The sequence below is a fragment of the Siniperca chuatsi genome, linkage group LG16 (genome assembly GCF_020085105.1).
Source record: "Siniperca chuatsi isolate FFG_IHB_CAS linkage group LG16, ASM2008510v1, whole genome shotgun sequence".
NCBI lineage: Eukaryota > Metazoa > Chordata > Actinopteri > Centrarchiformes > Sinipercidae > Siniperca > Siniperca chuatsi.
Genome location: NC_058057.1, coordinates 28667809 through 28686955, shown reverse-complemented (window position 1 = coordinate 28686955; position 19147 = coordinate 28667809). Strand labels below are relative to the sequence as shown.

The 19147-nt window shown below is 59.0% G+C and overlaps 1 protein-coding gene across 4 annotated transcripts in view; it reads right to left on the bottom strand.

The window, feature by feature from the left end:
- LOC122862692 (inverted formin-2-like) overlaps positions 1-19147 on the bottom strand; it is a 41960-nt gene that overhangs the window by 3452 nt on the left and 19361 nt on the right. For all 4 annotated transcript variants that reach the window (XR_006374832.1, XM_044168252.1, XM_044168251.1 and 1 more), the window contains 5 exons: positions 1600-1670; positions 963-1083; positions 635-799; positions 365-452; positions 61-183 (listed from right to left, as the gene is read on the bottom strand). Coding sequence is in view for 3 of the 4 variants with exons in the window: in XM_044168252.1 (XP_044024187.1) it covers positions 61-183; positions 365-452; positions 635-799; positions 963-1083; positions 1600-1670 (568 nt within the window). In the remaining variant the exon portion in view is untranslated. The remainder of the gene's footprint in view (positions 1-60; positions 184-364; positions 453-634; positions 800-962; positions 1084-1599; positions 1671-19147) is intronic.

Sequence of the window (19147 nt, the reverse complement as noted above, 5' to 3'; positions counted from 1 at the left end):
TCAAACACAGATTCACTGATTAAGACTGAGAAGTCCACCACAGTCCACCACAGTCCTCACCGTGGACTCTGCTGCCCCTCTCAGCTTGGGGTCTGGTCTTCTTCAGGTTGTAGCCCTTCCTGATCTCAGCCAGCAGGTTGTCGATGATGCAGCCTTCGTCCTGGTTGGACACGTCCGTCCTGACTGGAGGACAGAGTAAACAGCGATCTGATTGGCCGCTGGACAAGTTTGAAGTTTCTTTCTTTACGTCATCTGGAACCGAAACTAATTAGAGGCCTTACAGAGTCACATGACCTGCTGAGGTCAGAGGTCAGTAAGGTCTCCGCAGACTGAATTTAAGGTGGAATTACAGAGTTCGACTCACTGATCTTGGTGGTGGTGTCTCCTTTGCGTTTCCTGTCCTCCTCCTGCTGCTTCCTCCTCTTCTCCTGCTCCCTCAGACTCTCGTTCTCCTGACGGACAGAATCATCCGTCAGAACGTGATTATTAGGATTATTACGACTCGTTTTAATGCATCTGTCAATAAGAGAACATTTAAGAACTGGAAGCGACTTGTAGAACATCTTAAATTGTTGCTGAATACACTGCTCTCTGACTGGCTGCTGACCACGCTGGCCTGTGATTGGCTGCTGACCTTGACGGCTCTGAGGAACAGTCCCCTGAAGCTCTTGATGGTGCTGAAGAGTTCGTCGATGGAGAAGCTGCTGCTGTCCTCACACAGGTAGACGGACAGATCCGTCTTCTTGTCCTCGACCGAGGACAACAGCCGCTGCAGCTGCTCACATGCCCGTAGGCTCTCCTGAAAACACACCACAGAAGAAGAAGACAGCTCAGAACAGGTAAATACACTCACCTGAACATGTCATTTTGTCTGCTGGTGAATACAAGCAGAACTCCTGACGAACAGATGACGTGAAGACGAACAAAGCGTCCTGCAGGGGCCGCAGTCCGGTCTGCAGTACCTGTATGGCCGACAGGTGCTGATCCTTCAGCTCCTCAGATGAAGATGAAACTTTGTGCTCAGAGTTTTTCAGCTGTTTGATCAGAGAGTTGGTTTCAGACTGAATCGACTCCAGATTCAACCTGCAGACACAAACACACTCAACAGCTGTCCAAAATGTGCTTCATCTTTATTTAAATATATAAGAACCATTGATCAATCCAACACCTACAAACAAAAAGTCAAAAACAGCTCAATCACCAAACTCTACGTTTTAGTTCTGACATTTTCTCAAAACATTTAAATGTCAAGTAAACTGCTTTCAGAATATTCAGATAATAAAGAAACTCGAAATCTTGAAGGTTAGAAACAACAGTTTGAGTCTCTGCTATTTAATCTTCATTCTTTCATCTTAACTTCATCTGGCCTCTTAAAGCTTTAAAAGTCTCTCAGTGCTTCAGTTCGTCACAATGAAGGAAGTTTTCCACATACAGACGGCCGACAGCTTTCAGACACGTTTAAAGAAAAAACAGGAGCAACTTTAAATCAAGTTTCTGGCGTCTGAAGTCAAAGACGTTCTCCTGGACAGACTCCTCGCTCTGTCTGTTTCACCAAAAACAACAGAAGGTTACAAAGAGTTGAATCTTGGATCTGTTTACCCAGCAGCCTTTTCACAGATCTCCAGATCCTCCGGCAGGTGCAGCAGGTCCGGATGGTTCAGCTCCACCTCCTGTCAATGACACAGACAGCAGCTGAGTTTTAATGTAGAGCTGCAACAGCAGGATCTACTGCATGCTGAGTATCTTCTGGAGATACCACTGGAGGAAAATCAAAGGGTCATTAAGAAGGTTCCAGGAGTCATTGAAACTTTTCCAGGTCAATAGTTTGTTTCATGGTCATCAAAGGGCCTGAGCGAGAGCACTTACGGACCGGACACAGGTAGCTACACACTCCCCACAGTGTGACTGTATAAACAGATTTATGTCCCCACAACATAAGTAATACACGCTCACACAAACCAATTCTCGCTCCCTCTGGCGTTTCACATGATATACGATGAACGAAAACGGGGGGAATATTTGCAAGTCGCACCGGTGCTTCTAGTTAACAAATTGAGTAGCACTGTCTCCCAAAAATGGTCGCAAAATGCGACTAAATGGTTGCAGTCTGGGGCCCTGGAAACCGTTCCAGGAGTTCTCATTGAGGAGGTTTCAGTCATTAGAAAGCTTTGACGGTTCAGTGCAAACAAACACCAACAGTTATTGAGAAGACTGCAGAGGTCAGAGGTCAGCTAGTTCCCTGCAGTCCGTTGTAGCCGCTGAAAGTAAATCAACACTAACTAATGTGTTGCAACTAGTTAGTTTCACACTAAACTCAGAACTTTGTTCAGTTGAAGCGTCTAAAACTAAGACAACTTGTCAACTTAAGTCATATCACGTTTCATTAAAGAAATCTCTAATACCATAAATTAACTAGCTAACATGTTCATACAACACCTGTCTAACAGTACCTCGTCAATAATTCAAACCTAATACCTACCGACATATGAACAGCTGTATGTCAGCTGTAACTAACTTGTATTGTGCAACCTGTTTATTCTCAGTTAGTGCGACGCCGACAGGCTGCTGGGTTTGTTCAGAAAATTCAAGATGTTGTTCCCAAAGTTTCAGGATTCTTTACAAAAGGTCAAGGAATCATTAGGAAGGTTTAATAGGTCATTGAGGAGTTTCCAGGAATTCCTGCAGAAGTGTTACTGAGGAGATTCAAGAGGCTCGAGGGTCACTGAGAGCCGAGGGACCAGCCATCATATCACTGCTGACATTCACATAACATCAGCACCAGTGTGAGCAGTGAGACAGCGTGAGAAGTGAGACCAGTGTGAGCAGCGTGTCCAGCGTGAGCAGCATGTCCAGCGTGAGCAGCGTGTCAGCGTGTCCAGCGTGAGAAGTGAGACAGTGTGAGCAGCATGTCCAGCGTGAGCAGCGTGTCCAGTGTGAGAAGTGAGACAGTGTGAGCAGCATGTCCAGCGTGAGCAGCGTGTCCAGTGTGAGAAGTGAGACAGCGTGAGCAGCATGTCCAGCGTGAGCAGTGTGTCCAGTGTCCAGTTTGAGCAAGTGAGACAGCATGAGCAGCATGTCCAGCGAGCAGTGTGTCCAGTTTGAGAAGTGAGACAGCATGAGCAGCATGTCCAGCGTGAGCAGTTTGAGAAGTGAGCAGCGTGAGCAGCGTGACCAGTTTGAGAAGTGAGACAGCGTGAGCAGCATGTCCAGCGTGTCCAGCGTGAGCAGCGTGTCCAGTTTGAGAAGTGAGCAGCGTGAGCAGCGTGACCAGTTTGAGAAGTGAGCAGCGTGAGCAGCATGTCCAGCGTGAGCAGCGTGACCAGTTTGAGAAGTGAGCAGCGTGAGCAGCATGTCCAGCGTGAGCAGCGTGAGCAGCGAGACAGTGTGAGCAGCGTGTCCAGCGTGAGCAGCGTGACCAGTTTGAGAAGTGAGACAGCGTGAGCAGCGTGTCCAGTGTGAGCAGCGTGTCCAGTGTGAGCAGCGTGTCCAGTGTGAGAAGTGAGACAGCGTGAGCAGCATGTCCAGCGTGAGCAGCGTGACCAGTTTGAGAAGTGAGACAGCGTGAGCAGCGTGTCCAGTGTGAGCAGCATGTCCAGTGTGAGCAGCGTGTCCAGTTTGAGAAGTGAGACAGCGTGTCCAGTGTGAGCAGCGTGAGCAGCGTGTCCAGTGTGAGCAGCGTGTCCAGTGTGAGCAGCGTGTCCAGTTTGAGAAGTGAGACAGCGTGAGCAGCGTGTCCAGTGTGAGAAGTGAGACAGCGTGAGCAGCGTGTCCAGTGTGAGCAGCGTGTCCAGTTTGAGAAGTGAGACAGCGTGAGCAGCGTGTCCAGCGTGAGCAGCGTGTCCAGTGTGAGCAGCGTGAGCAGCGTGAGCAGCGTGTCCAGCGTGAGCAGCGTGTCCAGCGTGAGCAGCGTGTCCAGTGTGAGAAGCGTGTCCAGCGTGAGCAGCGTGTCGAGCGTGTGAGCAGCGTGAGCTGCGTGTCCAGTGTGAGCAGCGTGTCCAGCGTGAGAAGTGAGCTGCGTGTCCAGTGTGAGCAGCGTGTCCAGCGTGAGCAGTGTGTCCAGCGTGAGCAGTGTGAGCAGCGTGAGCAGCGAGTCCAGTGTGAGCAGTGTGTCCAGCGTGAGCAGCGTGTCCAGTGTGAGCAGCGTGTCCAGTGTGAGCAGCGTGTCCAGTGTGAGCAGTGTGAGCAGCGTGACCAGTGATTCCAGCGTGAGCAGCGTGAGCAGGGAGTCCAGTGTGTCCAGCGTGACCAGTGATTCCAGCGTGAGCAGCGTGAGCAGTGAGTCCAGTGTGAGCAGCGTGTCCAGCGTGAGCAGCGTGAGCAGCGTGTCCAGTGTGAGCAGCGTGTCCAGTGTGAGCAGCGTGAGCAGCGTGTCCAGTGTGAGCAGCGTGTCCAGTGTGAGCAGCGTGATCCAGTGTGAGCAGCGTGAGCAGCGCAGCGTGTCCAGTGTGAGCTGCGTGATCAGCGTGAGCAGTGTGAGCAGCGTGTCCAGTGTGAGCAGCGTGTCCAGTGTGAGCAGCGTGAGCCAGTGTGAGCAGCGTGTCCAGTGTGAGCAGCGTGTCCAGTGTGAGCAGCGTGTCCAGTGTGAGCTGCGTGTCCAGTGTGAGCAGCGTGAGCAGCGTGTCCAGTGTGAGCTGCGTGTCCAGTGTGAGAAGTGAGACAGCGTGTGAGCAGCGTGTCCAGCGTGAGCAGCGTGTCCAGTGTGAGCAGTGTGTCCAGTGTGAGCAGTGTGTCCAGTTTGAGAAGTGAGACAGCGTGAGCAGCATGTCCAGCGTGAGCAGCGTGTCCAGTGTGAGAAGTGAGACAGCATGAGCAGCATGTCCAGCGTGAGAGCAGTTTGAGAAGTGAGCAGCGTGAGCAGCGTGTCCAGCGTGAGCAGCGTGTCCAGTGTGAGCAGCGTGTCCAGTGTGAGCAGCGTGTCCAGTGTGAGCAGCGTGAGCAGCGTGTCCAGTGTGAGCAGCGTGACCAGTTTGAGAAGTGAGACAGCGTGAGCAGCGTGTCCAGCGTGAGCAGCGTGTCCAGTGTGAGCAGCGTGTCCAGTGTGAGCAGCGTGAGCAGCGTGTCCAGTGTGAGCAGCGTGACCAGTTTGAGAAGTGAGCAGCGTGAGCAGCGTGACCAGTTTGAGAAGTGAGGCAGCGTGAGCAGCATGTCCAGCGTGAGCAGCGTGTCCAGTGTGAGAAGTGAGACAGTGTGAGCAGCGTGTCCAGCGTGAGCAGCGAGACAGTGTGAGCAGCGTGTCCAGCGTGAGCAGCGTGTCCAGCGTGAGCAGCGTGTCCAGCGTGAGCAGCGTGACCAGTTTGAGAAGTGAGACAGCGTGAGCAGCGTGTCCAGTGTGAGCAGCGTGTCCAGTTTGAGAAGTGAGACAGCGTGAGCAGCGTGTCCAGCGTGAGCAGTGTGTCCAGCGTGAGCAGCGTGTCCAGTGTGAGAAGTGAGACAGCGTGAGCAGCATGTCCAGCGTGAGCAGCGTGACCAGTTTGAGAAGTGAGACAGCGTGAGCAGCGTGTCCAGTGTGAGCAGCGTGTCCAGTGTGAGCAGCGTGTCCAGTTTGAGAAGTGAGACAGCGTGAGCAGCGTGTCCAGCGTGAGCAGCGTGTCCAGTGTGAGCAGCGTGTCCAGTTTGAGAAGTGAGACAGCGTGAGCAGCGTGTCCAGCGTGAGCAGCGTGAGCAGCGTGTCCAGCGTGAGCAGCGTGTCCAGTGTGAGAAGTGAGACAGCGTGAGCAGCGTGTCCAGTGTGAGCAGCGTGTCCAGTTTGAGAAGTGAGACAGCGTGAGCAGCGTGAGCAGCGTGAGCAGCGTGTCCAGCGTGAGCAGCGTGTCCAGCGTGAGCAGCGTGTCCAGCGTGAGCAGTGTGAGCTGCGTGTCCAGTGTGAGCAGCGTGTCCAGCGTGAGCAGCGTGAGCTGCGTGTCCAGTGTGAGCAGCGTGTCCAGCGTGAGCAGTGTGTCCAGCGTGAGCAGTGTGAGCAGCGTGAGCAGCGAGTCCAGTGTGAGCAGTGTGTCCAGCGTGAGCAGCGTGTCCAGTGTGAGCAGTGTGAGCAGCGTGAGCAGCGAGTCCAGTGTGAGCAGTGTGTCCAGCGTGAGCAGCGTGTCCAGTGTGAGCTGCGTGTCCAGTGTGAGCAGCGTGTCCAGCGTGAGCAGTGTGTCCAGCGTGAGCAGTGTGAGCAGCGTGAGAAGCGAGTCCAGTGTGAGCAGTGTGTCCAGCGTGAGCAGCGTGTCCAGTGTGAGCAGCGAGTCCAGTGTGAGCAGCGAGTCCAGCGTGAGCAGCGTGTCCAGTGTGAGCAGCGTGTCCAGTGTGAGCAGTGTGAGCAGCGTGTCCAGCGTGAGCAGCGTGTCCAGCGTGAGCAGCGTGTCCAGTGTGAGCAGCGTGAGCAGCGTGTCCAGTGTGAGCAGCGTGTCCAGTGTGAGCAGCGTGAGCAGCGTGTGCAGTGTGTCCAGCGTGAGCAGCGTGTCCAGTGTGAGCAGTGTGTCCAGCGTGAGCAGCGTGTCCAGTGTGAGCAGTGTGAGCAGTGTGTCCAGCGTGAGCAGCGTGTCCAGTGTGAGCTGCGTGTCCAGTGTGAGCAGCGTGTCCAGCGTGAGATGCGTGTCCAGCGTGAGCTGCGTGAGCAGCGTGTCCAGTGTGAGCAGCGTGTCCAGTGTGAGCAGCGTGTCCAGTGTGAGCAGCGTGAGCAGCGTGTCCAGCGTGAGCAGCGTGTCCAGTGTGTCCAGCGTGAGCAGCGTGACCAGTGTGTCCAGCGTGAGCAGCGTGTCCAGTGTGAGCAGCGTGTCCAGTGTGTCCAGCGTGAGCAGCGTGTCCAGCGTGAGCAGCGTGTCCAGTGTGTCCAGCGTGAGCAGCGTGTCCAGCGTGAGCAGCGTGACCAGTTTGAGAAGTGAGACAGCGTGAGCAGCGTGTCCAGTGTGAGCAGCATGTCCAGTGTGAGCAGCGTGTCCAGTTTGAGAAGTGAGACAGCGTGTCCAGTGTGAGCAGCGTGAGCAGCGTGTCCAGTGTGAGCAGCGTGTCCAGTGTGAGCAGCGTGTCCAGTGTGAGCAGCGTGTCCAGTTTGAGAAGTGAGACAGCGTGAGCAGCGTGTCCAGCGTGAGCAGCGTGTCCAGTGTGAGCAGCGTGTCCAGCGTGAGCAGCGTGTCCAGCGTGAGCAGCGTGTCCAGTGTGAGAAGCGTGTCCAGCGTGAGCAGCGTGTCGAGCGTGAGCAGTGTGAGCTGCGTGTCCAGTGTGAGCAGCGTGTCCAGCGTGAGAAGTGTGAGCTGCGTGTCCAGTGTGAGCAGCGTGTCCAGCGTGAGCAGTGTGTCCAGCGTGAGCAGCGCGGTCCAGTGTGAGCAGTGTGTCCAGCGTGAGCAGCGTGTCCAGTGTGAGCAGCGTGTCCAGTGTGAGCAGTGTGAGCAGCGTGACCAGTGATTCCAGCGTGAGCAGCGTGAGCAGGGAGTCCAGTGTGTCCAGCGTGAGCAGCGTGACCAGTGATTCCAGCGTGAGCAGCGTGAGCAGTGAGTCCAGTGTGAGCAGCGTGTCCAGCGTGAGCAGCGTGAGCAGCGTGTCCAGCGTGAGCAGCGTGAGCAGCGTGTCCAGCGTGAGCAGCGTGTCCAGTGTGAGCTGCGTGTCCAGTGTGAGCAGCGTGAGCAGCGTGTCCAGTGTGAGCAGCGTGTCCAGTGTGAGCAGCGTGTCCAGTGTGAGCTGCGCGTATCCAGTGTGAGCAGCGTGAGCAGCGTGTCCAGTGTGAGCAGCGTGTCCAGTGTGAGCAGCGTGTCCAGTGTGAGCAGCGTATCCAGTGTGAGCAGCGTGAGCAGCGTGTCCAGTGTGAGCTGCGTGTCCAGTGTGAGCAGCGTGAGCAGCGTGTCCAGTGTGAGCTGCGTGTCCAGTGTGAGAAGTGAGACAGCGTGAGCAGCGTGTCCAGCGTGAGCAGCGTGTCCAGTGTGAGCAGTGTGTCCAGTGTGAGCAGTGTGTCCAGTTTGAGAAGTGAGACAGCGTGAGCAGCATGTCCAGCGTGAGCAGCGTGTCCAGTGTGAGAAGTGAGACAGCATGAGCAGCATGTCCAGCGTGAGCAGTTTGAGAAGTGAGCAGCGTGAGCAGCGTGACCAGTTTGAGAAGTGAGACAGCGTGAGCAGCGTGTCCAGCGTGAGCAGCGTGTCCAGTGTGAGCAGCGCGTGTCCAGTGTGAGCAGCGTGACCAGTTTGAGAAGTGAGCAGCGTGAGCAGCGTGACCAGTTTGAGAAGTGAGGCAGCGTGAGCAGCATGTCCAGCGTGTCCAGCGTGAGCAGCGTGTCCAGTGTGAGAAGTGAGACAGTGTGAGCAGCGTGTCCAGCGTGAGCAGCGAGACAGTGTGAGCAGCGTGTCCAGCGTGAGCAGCGTGTCCAGCGTGAGCAGCGTGTCCAGCGTGAGCAGCGTGACCAGTTTGAGAAGTGAGACAGCGTGAGCAGCGTGTCCAGTGTGAGCAGCGTGTCCAGTTTGAGAAGTGAGACAGCGTGAGCAGCGTGTCCAGCGTGAGCAGTGTGTCCAGCGTGAGCAGCGTGTCCAGTGTGAGAAGTGAGACAGCGTGAGCAGCATGTCCAGCGTGAGCAGCGTGACCAGTTTGAGAAGTGAGACAGCGTGAGCAGCGTGTCCAGTGTGAGCAGCGTGTCCAGTTTGAGAAGTGAGACAGCGTGAGCAGCGTGTCCAGCGTGAGCAGCGTGTCCAGTGTGAGCAGCGTGAGCAGCGTGTCCACTGTGAGCAGCGTGTCCAGTTTGAGAAGTGAGACAGCGTGAGCAGCGTGAGCAGCGTGTCCAGCGTGAGCAGCGTGTCCAGCGTGAGCAGCGTGTCCAGTGTGAGAAGTGAGACAGCGTGAGCAGCGTGTCCAGTGTGAGCAGCGTGTCCAGTTTGAGAAGTGAGACAGCGTGAGCAGCGTGAGCAGCGTGTCCAGCGTGAGCAGCGTGTCCAGCGTGAGCAGCGTGTCGAGCGTGAGCAGTGTGAGCTGCGTGTCCAGTGTGAGCAGCGTGTCCAGCGTGAGCAGCGTGAGCTGCGTGTCCAGTGTGAGCAGCGTGTCCAGCGTGAGCAGTGTGTCCAGCGTGAGCAGTGTGAGCAGCGTGAGCAGCGAGTCCAGTGTGAGCAGTGTGAGCAGTGTGTCCAGCGTGAGCAGCGTGTCCAGTGTGAGCAGCGTGTCCAGTGTGAGCAGTGTGAGCAGCGTGAGCAGCGAGTCCAGTGTGAGCAGTGTGTCCAGCGTGAGCAGCGTGTCCAGTGTGAGCTGCGTGTCCAGTGTGAGCAGCGTGTCCAGCGTGAGCAGTGTGTCCAGCGTGAGCAGTGTGAGCAGCGTGAGAAGCGAGTCCAGTGTGAGCAGTGTGTCCAGCGTGAGCAGCGTGTCCAGTGTGAGCAGCGAGTCCAGTGTGAGCAGCGAGTCCAGCGTGAGCAGCGTGTCCAGTGTGAGCAGCGTGTCCAGTGTGAGCAGCGTGTCCAGCGTGAGCAGCGTGTCCAGCGTGAGCAGCGTGTCCAGTGTGAGCAGCGTGAGCAGCGTGTCCAGTGTGAGCAGCGTGTCCAGTGTGAGCAGCGTGAGCAGCGTGTGCAGTGTGTCCAGCGTGAGCAGCGTGTCCAGTGTGAGCAGTGTGTCCAGCGTGAGCAGCGTGTCCAGTGTGAGCAGTGTGAGCAGTGTGTCCAGCGTGAGCAGCGTGTCCAGTGTGAGCTGCGTGTCCGTGTGTGAGCAGCGTGTCCAGCGTGAGATGCGTGTCCAGCGTGAGCTGCGTGAGCAGCGTGTCCAGTGTGAGCAGCGTGTCCAGTGTGAGCAGCGTGTCCAGTGTGAGCAGCGTGAGCAGCGTGTCCAGCGTGAGCAGCGTGTCCAGTGTGTCCAGCGTGAGCAGCGTGACCAGTGTGTCCAGCGTGAGCAGCGTGTCCAGTGTGAGCAGCGTGTGCAGCGTGTCCAGCGTGAGCAGCGTGTCCAGTGTGTCCAGCGTGAGCAGCGTGTCCAGCGTGAGCAGCGTGAGCAGCGTGTCCAGTGTGTCCAGCGTGAGCAGCGTGACCAGTGTGTCCAGCGTGAGCAGCGTGTCCAGTGTGAGCTGCGTGTCCAGTGTGAGCAGCGTGAGCAGCGTGTCCAGTGTTAGCTGCGTGGACGGCGTGAGCTGCGGGTGCAGGGTGAGCTGTGTGAGCAGCGTGAGCAGTGTGAGCAGCGTGTCCAGTGTGAGCAGCGTATCCAGTGTGAGCAGCGTGTCCAGTGTGAGCAGCGCGAGCAGCGTGTCCAGTGTGTCCAGCGTGAGCAGCGTGAGCAGCGTGACCAGTGTGTCCAGCGTGAGCAGCGTGACCAGTGTGTCCAGCGTGAGCAGCGTGTCCAGTGTGAGCAGCGTGTCCAGTGTGTCCAGCGTGAGCAGCGTGTCCAGCGTGAGCAGCGTGTCCAGTGTGTCCAGCGTGAGCAGCGTGACCAGTGTGTCCAGCGTGAGCAGCGTGTCCAGTGTGAGCAGCGTGTCCAGTGTGTCCAGCGTGAGCAGCGTGTCCAGCGTGAGCAGCGTGTCCAGCGTGAGCAGCGTGTCCAGTGTGTCCAGCGTGAGCAGCGTGACCAGTGTGTCCAGCGTGAGCAGCGTGTCCAGTGTGAGCAGCGTGTCCAGTGTGTCCAGCGTGAGCAGCGTGTCCAGCGTGAGCAGCGTGTCCAGTGTGTCCAGCGTGAGCAGCGTGTCCAGCGTGAGCAGCGTGTCCAGCGTGAGCAGCGTGTCCAGTGTGTCCAGCGTGAGCAGCGTGACCAGTGTGTCCAGCGTGAGCAGCGTGTCCAGCGTGAGCAGCGTGTCCAGTGTGAGCTGCGTGTCCAGTGTGAGCAGCGTGAGCAGCGTGTCCAGTGTGAGATGCGTGTCCAGCGTGAGCAGTGTGTCCAGCGTGAGCAGCGTGAGCAGTGAGTCCAGTGTGAGCAGCGTGTCCAGTGTGAGCAGCGTGTCCAGCGTGAGCAGCATGTCCAGTGAGTCCAGCGTGAGCAGTGTGTCCAGCGTGAGCAGCATGTCCAGTGAGTCCAGTGTGAGCAGTGTGTCCAGCGTGAGCAGCGTGAGCAGTGAGTCCAGTGTGAGCAGCGTGTCCAGCGTGTCCAGTGTGAGCAGCGTGTCCAGCGTGAGCAGCATGTCCAGTGAGTCCAGCGTGAGCAGTGTGTCCAGCGTGAGCAGCATGTCCAGTGAGTCCAGCGTGAGCAGTGTGTCCAGCGTGAGCAGCATGTCCAGTGAGTCCAGTGTGAGCAGCGTGTCCAGCGTGAGCAGTGTGTCCAGCGTGAGCAGCGTGACCAGTGTGTCCAGCGTGAGCAGCGTGTCCAGTGTGAGCAGCGTGTCCAGTGTGTCCAGCGTGAGCAGCGTGTCCAGCGTGAGCAGCGTGTCCAGTGTGTCCAGCGTGAGCAGCGTGACCAGCGTGAGCAGCGTGAGCAGCGTGTCCAGCGTGAGCAGCGTGTCCAGTGTGTCCAGCGTGAGCAGCGTGTCCAGTGTGTCCAGCGTGAGCAGCGTGTCCAGCGTGAGCAGCGTGTCCAGCGTGAGCAGCGTGTCCAGTGTGTCCAGCGTGAGCAGTGTGTCCAGCGTGAGCAGCGTGAGCAGTGAGTCCAGTGTGAGCAGCGTGTCCAGTGTGAGCAGCGTGTCCAGCGTGAGCAGCATGTCCAGTGAGTCCAGCGTGAGCAGCATGTCCAGTGAGTCCAGTGTGAGCAGCGTGTCCAGCGTGAGCAGCGTGAGCAGTGAGTCCAGTGTGAGCAGCGTGTCCAGCGTGTCCAGTGTGAGCAGCGTGTCCAGCGTGAGCAGCATGTCCAGTGAGTCCAGCGTGAGCAGTGTGTCCAGCGTGAGCAGCATGTCCAGTGAGTCCAGCGTGAGCAGCGTGTCCAGCGTGAGCAGTGTGTCCAGCGTGAGCAGCAAGTCCAGTGAGTGCAGCGTGAGCAGTGTGTCCAGCGTGAGCAGCATGTCCAGTGAGTCCAGCGTGAGCAGCGTGTCCAGCGTGAGCAGCGTGACCAGCGTGAGCTGCGTGTCCAGCGTGAGCAGCGTGTCCAGCGTGAGCAGCGTGTCCAGCGTGAGCAGCGTGTCCAGCGTGAGCAGCGTGTCCAGTGTGAGCAGCGTGTCCAGTGTGTCCAGCGTGAGCAGCGTGAGCAGCGTGTCCAGTGTGAGCAGCGTGTCCAGTGTGTCCAGCGTGAGCAGCGTGTCCAGCGTGAGCAGCGTGTCCAGCGTGAGCAGCGTGTCCAGTGTGTCCAGCGTGAGCAGCGTGTCCAGCGTGAGCAGCGTGTCCAGCGTGAGCAGCGTGTCCAGTGTGTCCAGCGTGAGCAGCGTGACCAGTGTGTCCAGCGTGAGCAGCGTGTCCAGCGTGAGCAGCGTGTCCAGCGTGTCCAGCGTGAGCAGCGTGTCCAGCGTGAGCAGCGTGTCCAGCGTGAGCAGCGTGTCCAGTGTGTCCAGCGTGAGCAGCGTGTCCAGCGTGAGCAGCGTGTCCAGCGTGAGCAGCGTGTCCAGTGTGTCCAGCGTGAGCAGCGTGACCAGTGTGTCCAGCGTGAGCAGCGTGTCCAGTGTGAGCTGCGTGTCCAGTGTGAGCAGCGTGAGCAGCGTGTCCAGTGTGAGCTGCGTGTCCAGCGTGAGCAGTGTGAGCAGCGTGTCCAGCGTGAGCAGCATGTCCAGTGAGTCCAGCGTGAGCAGTGTGTCCAGCGTGAGCAGCATGTCCAGTGAGTCCAGTGTGAGCAGCGTGTCCAGCGTGAGCAGTGTGTCCAGCGTGAGCAGCATGTCCAGTGAGTCCAGCGTGAGCAGTGTGTCCAGCGTGAGCAGCATGTCCAGTGAGTCCAGTGTGAGCAGTGTGTCCAGCGTGAGCAGCGTGACCAGCGTGAGCTGCGTGTCCAGTGTGAGCAGCGTGTCCAGCGTGAGCAGTGTGTCCAGCGTGAGCAGCATGTCCAGTGAGTCCAGCGTGAGCAGTGTGTCCAGCGTGAGCAGCATGTCCAGTGAGTCCAGTGTGAGCAGTGTGTCCAGCGTGAGCTGCGTGTCCAGTGTGAGCTGCGTGTCCAGCGTGAGCAGCGTGTCCAGCGTGAGCAGCGTGTCCAGCGTGAGCAGTGAGTCCAGTGTGAGCAGTGTGTCCAGCGTGAGCAGCGTGACCAGTGTGTCCAGCGTGAGCAGTGTGTCCAGCGTGAGCAGCGTGTCCAGCGTGAGCAGCGTGACCAGTGTGTCCAGCGTGAGCAGCGTGACCAGTGTGTCCAGCGTGAGCAGTGAGTCCAGCGTGAGCAGCGTGAGCAGTGAGTCCAGTGTGAGCAGTGTGTCCAGCGTGAGCAGCGTGTCCAGCGTGAGCAGCGTGTCCAGCGTGAGCAGCGTGAGCAGTGTGTCCAGCGTGAGCAGCGTGACCAGTGATTCCAGCGTGAGCAGCGTGAGCAGTGAGTCCAGCGTGAGCAGCGTGAGCAGTGAGTCCAGCGTGAGCAGTGTGTCCAGCGTGAGCAGTGAGTCCAGCGTGAGCAGTGAGTCCAGCGTGAGCAGTGTGTCCAGCGTGAGCAGTGAGTCCAGTGTGAGCAGTGTGTCCAGTTTGAGAAGTGAGACAGCGTGTCCAGTGTGAGCAGCGTGAGCAGCGTGCGTGTCCAGTGTGAGCAGCGTGTCCAGTGTGAGCAGCGTGTCCAGTGTGAGCAGCGTGTCCAGTTTGAGAAGTGAGACAGCGTGAGCAGCGTGTCCAGCGTGAGCAGCGTGTCCAGTGTGAGCAGCGTGTCCAGCGTGAGCAGCGTGTCCAGCGTGAGCAGCGTGTCCAGTGTGAGAGCGTGTCCAGCGTGAGCAGCGTGTCGGCGTGAGCAGTGTGAGCTGCGTGTCCAGTGTGAGCAGCGTGTCCAGCGTGAGAAGTGTGAGCTGCGTGTCCAGTGTGAGCAGCGTGTCCAGCGTGAGCAGTGTGTCCAGCGTGAGCAGCGAGTCCAGTGTGAGCAGTGTGTCCAGCGTGAGCAGCGTGTCCAGTGTGAGCAGCGTGTCCAGTGTGAGCAGTGTGAGCAGCGTGACCAGTGATTCCAGCGTGAGCAGCGTGAGCAGGGAGTCCAGTGTGTCCAGCGTGAGCAGCGTGACCAGTGATTCCAGCGTGAGCAGCGTGAGCAGTGAGTCCAGTGTGAGCAGCGTGTCCAGCGTGAGCAGCGTGAGCAGCGTGTCCAGCGTGAGCAGCGTGAGCAGCGTGTCCAGCGTGAGCAGCGTGTCCAGTGTGAGCAGCGTGTCCAGTGTGAGCAGCGTGAGCAGCGTGTCCAGTGTGAGCAGCGTGTCCAGTGTGAGCAGCGTGTCCAGTGTGAGCTGCGTATCCAGTGTGAGCAGCGTGAGCAGCGTGTCCAGTGTGAGCAGCGTGTCCAGTGTGAGCAGCGTGTCCAGTGTGAGCAGCGTATCCAGTGTGAGCAGCGTGAGCAGCGTGTCCAGTGTGAGCTGCGTGTCCAGTGTGAGCAGCGTGAGCAGCGTGTCCAGTGTGAGCTGCGTGTCCAGTGTGAGAAGTGAGACAGCGTGAGCAGCGTGTCCAGCGTGAGCAGCGTGTCCAGTGTGAGCAGTGTGTCCAGTGTGAGCAGTGTGTCCAGTTTGAGAAGTGAGACAGCGTGAGCAGCATGTCCAGCGTGAGCAGCGTGTCCAGTGTGAGAAGTGAGACAGCATGAGCAGCATGTCCAGCGTGAGCAGTTTGAGAAGTGAGCAGCGTGAGCAGCGTGACCAGTTTGAGAAGTGAGACAGCGTGAGCAGCGTGTCCAGCGTGAGCAGCGTGTCCAGTGTGAGCAGCGTGTCCAGTGTGAGCAGCGTGACCAGTTTGAGAAGTGAGCAGCGTGAGCAGCGTGACCAGTTTGAGAAGTGAGGCAGCGTGAGCAGCATGTCCAGCGTGTCCAGCGTGAGCAGCGTGTCCAGTGTGAGAAGTGAGACAGTGTGAGCAGCGTGTCCAGCGTGAGCAGCGAGACAGTGTGAGCAGCGTGTACAGCGTGAGCAGCGTGTCCAGCGTGAGCAGCGTGTCCAGCGTGAGCAGCGTGACCAGTTTGAGAAGTGAGACAGCGTGAGCAGCGTGTCCAGTGTGAGCAGCGTGTCCAGTTTGAGAAGTGAGACAGCGTGAGCAGCGTGTCCAGCGTGAGCAGTGTGTCCAGCGTGAGCAGCGTGTCCAGTGTGAGAAGTGAGACAGCGTGAGCAGCATGTCCAGCGTGAGCAGCGTGACCAGTTTGAGAAGTGAGACAGCGTGAGCAGCGTGTCCAGTGTGAGCAGCGTGTCCAGTTTGAGAAGTGAGACAGCGTGAGCAGCGTGTCCAGCGTGAGCAGCGCGTGTCCAGTGTGAGCAGCGTGAGCAGCGTGTCCACTGTGAGCAGCGTGTCCAGTTTGAGAAGTGAGACAGCGTGAGCAGCGTGAGCAGCGCGTCCAGCGTGAGCAGCGTGTCCAGCGTGAGCAGCGTGTCCAGTGTGAGAAGTGAGACAGCGTGAGCAGCGTGTCCAGTGTGAGCAGCGTGTCCAGTTTGAGAAGTGAGACAGCGTGAGCAGCGTGAGCAGCGCGTGTCCAGCGTGAGCAGCGTGTCCAGCGTGAGCAGCGTGTCGGCGTGAGCAGTGTGAGCTGCGTGTCCAGTGTGAGCAGCGTGTCCAGCGTGAGCAGCGTGAGCTGCGTGTCCAGTGTGAGCAGCGTGTCCAGCGTGAGCAGTGTGTCCAGCGTGAGCAGTGTGAGCAGCGTGAGCAGCGAGTCCAGTGTGAGCAGTGTGAGCAGTGTGTCCAGCGTGAGCAGCGTGTCCAGTGTGAGCAGCGTGTCCAGTGTGAGCAGTGTGAGCAGCGTGAGCAGCGAGTCCAGTGTGAGCAGTGTGTCCAGCGTGAGCAGCGTGTCCAGTGTGAGCTGCGTGTCCAGTGTGAGCAGCGTGTCCAGCGTGAGCAGTGTGTCCAGCGTGAGCAGTGTGAGCAGCGTGAGAAGCGAGTCCAGTGTGAGCAGTGTGTCCAGCGTGAGCAGCGTGTCCAGTGTGAGCAGCGAGTCCAGTGTGAGCAGCGAGTCCAGCGTGAGCAGCGTGTCCAGTGTGAGCAGCGTGTCCAGTGTGAGCAGCGTGTCCAGCGTGAGCAGCGTGTCCAGCGTGAGCAGCGTGTCCAGTGTGAGCAGCGTGAGCAGCGTGTCCAGTGTGAGCAGCGTGTCCAGTGTGAGCAGCGTGAGCAGCGTGTGCAGTGTGTCCAGCGTGAGCAGCGTGTCCAGTGTGAGCAGTGTGTCCAGCGTGAGCAGCGTGTCCAGTGTGAGCAGTGTGAGCAGTGTGTCCAGCGTGAGCAGCGTGTCCAGTGTGAGCTGCGTGTCCAGTGTGAGCAGCGTGTCCAGCGTGAGATGCGTGTCCAGCGTGAGCTGCGTGAGCAGCGTGTCCAGTGTGAGCAGCGTGTCCAGTGTGAGCAGCGTGTCCAGTGTGAGCAGCGTGAGCAGCGTGTCCAGCGTGAGCAGCGTGTCCAGTGTGTCCAGCGTGAGCAGCGTGACCAGTGTGTCCAGCGTGAGCAGCGTGTCCAGTGTGAGCAGCGTGTCCAGTGTGTCCAGCGTGAGCAGCGTGTCCAGTGTGTCCAGCGTGAGCAGCGTGTCCAGCGTGAGCAGCGTGAGCAGCGTGTCCAGTGTGTCCAGCGTGAGCAGCGTGACCAGTGTGTCCAGCGTGAGCAGCGTGTCCAGTGTGAGCTGCGTGTCCAGTGTGAGCAGCGTGAGCAGCGTGTCCAGTGTGAGCTGCGTGTCCAGCGTGAGCTGCGTGTCCAGCGTGAGCAGTGTGAGCAGCGTGAGCAGTGTGAGCAGCGTGTCCAGTGTGAGCAGCGTATCCAGTGTGAGCAGCGTGTCCAGTGTGAGCAGCGTGAGCAGCGTGTCCAGTGTGTCCAGCGTGAGCAGCGTGAGCAGCGTGACCAGTGTGTCCAGCGTGAGCAGCGTGACCAGTGTGTCCAGCGTGAGCAGCGTGTCCAGTGTGAGCAGCGTGTCCAGTGTGTCCAGCGTGAGCAGCGTGTCCAGCGTGAGCAGCGTGTCCAGTGTGTCCAGCGTGAGCAGCGTGACCAGTGTGTCCAGCGTGAGCAGCGTGTCCAGTGTGAGCAGCGTGTCCAGTGTGTCCAGCGTGAGCAGCGTGTCCAGCGTGAGCAGCGTGTCCAGCGTGAGCAGCGTGTCCAGTGTGTCCAGCGTGAGCAGCGTGACCAGTGTGTCCAGCGTGAGCAGCGTGTCCAGTGTGAGCAGCGTGTCCAGTGTGTCCAGCGTGAGCAGCGTGTCCAGCGTGAGCAGCGTGTCCAGTGTGTCCAGCGTGAGCAGCGTGTCCAGCGTGAGCAGCGTGTCCAGCGTGAGCAGCGTGTCCAGTGTGTCCAGCGTGAGCAGCGTGACCAGTGTGTCCAGCGTGAGCAGCGTGTCCAGCGTGAGCAGCGTGTCCAGTGTGAGCTGCGTGTCCAGTGTGAGCAGCGTGAGCAGCGTGTCCAGTGTGAGATGCGTGTCCAGCGTGAGCAGTGTGTCCAGCGTGAGCAGCGTGAGCAGTGAGTCCAGTGTGAGCAGCGTGTCCAGTGTGAGCAGCGTGTCCAGCGTGAGCAGCATGTCCAGTGAGTCCAGCGTGAGCAGTGTGTCCAGCGTGAGCAGCATGTCCAGTGAGTCCAGTGTGAGCAGTGTGTCCAGCGTGAGCAGCGTGAGCAGTGAGTCCAGTGTGAGCAGCGTGTCCAGCGTGTCCAGTGTGAGCAGCGTGTCCAGCGTGAGCAGCATGTCCAGTGAGTCCAGCGTGAGCAGTGTGTCCAGCGTGAGCAGCATGTCCAGTGAGTCCAGCGTGAGCAGTGTGTCCAGCGTGAGCAGCATGTCCAGTGAGTCCAGTGTGAGCAGCGTGTCCAGCGTGAGCAGTGTGTCCAGCGTGAGCAGCGTGCAGCGTGACCAGTGTCCAGTGTGTCAGCGTGAGCAGCGTGTCCAGTGTGAGCAGCGTGTCCAGTGTGTCCAGCGTGAGCAGCGTGTCCAGCGTGAGCAGCGTGTCCAGTGTGTCCAGCGTGAGCAGCGTGACCAGCGTGAGCAGCGTGAGCAGCGTGTCCAGCGTGAGCAGCGTGTCCAGTGTGTCCAGCGTGAGCAGCGTGTCCAGTGTGTCCAGCGTGAGCAGCGTGTCCAGCGTGAGCAGCGTGTCCAGCGTGAGCAGCGTGTCCAGTGTGTCCAGCGTGAGCAGTGTGTCCAGCGTGAGCAGCGTGAGCAGTGAGTCCAGTGTGAGCAGCGTGTCCAGTGTGAGCAGCGTGTCCAGCGTGAGCAGCATGTCCAGTGAGTCCAGCGTGAGCAGCATGTCCAGTGAGTCCAGTGTGAGCAGCGTGTCCAGCGTGAGCAGCGTGAGCAGTGAGTCCAGTGTGAGCAGCGTGTCCAGCGTGTCCAGTGTGAGCAGCGTGTCCAGCGTGAGCAGCATGTCCAGTGAGTCCAGCGTGAGCAGTGTGTCCAGCGTGAGCAGCATGTCCAGTGAGTCCAGCGTGAGCAGCGTGTCCAGCGTGAGCAGTGTGTCCAGCGTGAGCAGCATGTCCAGTGAGTGCAGCGTGAGCAGTGTGTCCAGCGTGAGCAGCATGTCCAGTGAGTCCAGCGTGAGCAGCGTGTCCAGCGTGAGCAGCGTGACCAGCGTGAGCTGCGTGTCCAGCGTGAGCAGCGTGTCCAGCGTGAGCAGCGTGTCCAGCGTGAGCAGCGTGTCCAGCGTGAGCAGCGTGTCCAGTGTGAGCAGCGTGTCCAGTGTGTCCAGCGTGTGCAGCGTGAGCAGCGTGTCCAGTGTGTCCAGCGTGAGCAGCGTGTCCAGCGTGAGCAGCGTGTCCAGCGTGAGCAGCGTGTCCAGCGTGAGCAGCGTGTCCAGTGTGTCCAGCGTGAGCAGCGTGTCCAGCGTGAGCAGCGTGTCCAGCGTGAGCAGCGTGTCCAGTGTGTCCAGCGTGAGCAGCGTGACCAGTGTGTCCAGCGTGAGCAGCGTGTCCAGTGTGAGCAGCGTGTCCAGCGTGTCCAGCGTGAGCAGCGTGTCCAGCGTGAGCAGCGTGTCCAGCGTGAGCAGCGTGTCCAGAGTGTCCAGCGTGAGCAGCGTGTCCAGCGTGAGCAGCGTGTCCAGCGTGAGCAGCGTGTCCAGTGTGTCCAGCGTGAGCAGCGTGACCAGTGTGTCCAGCGTGAGCAGCGTGTCCAGTGTGAGCTGCGTGTCCAGTGTGAGCAGCGTGAGCAGCGTGTCCAGTGTGAGCTGCGTGTCCAGCGTGAGCAGTGTGAGCAGCGTGTCCAGCGTGAGCAGCATGTCCAGTGAGTCCAGCGTGAGCAGTGTGTCCAGCGTGAGCAGCATGTCCAGTGAGTCCAGTGTGAGCAGCGTGTCCAGCGT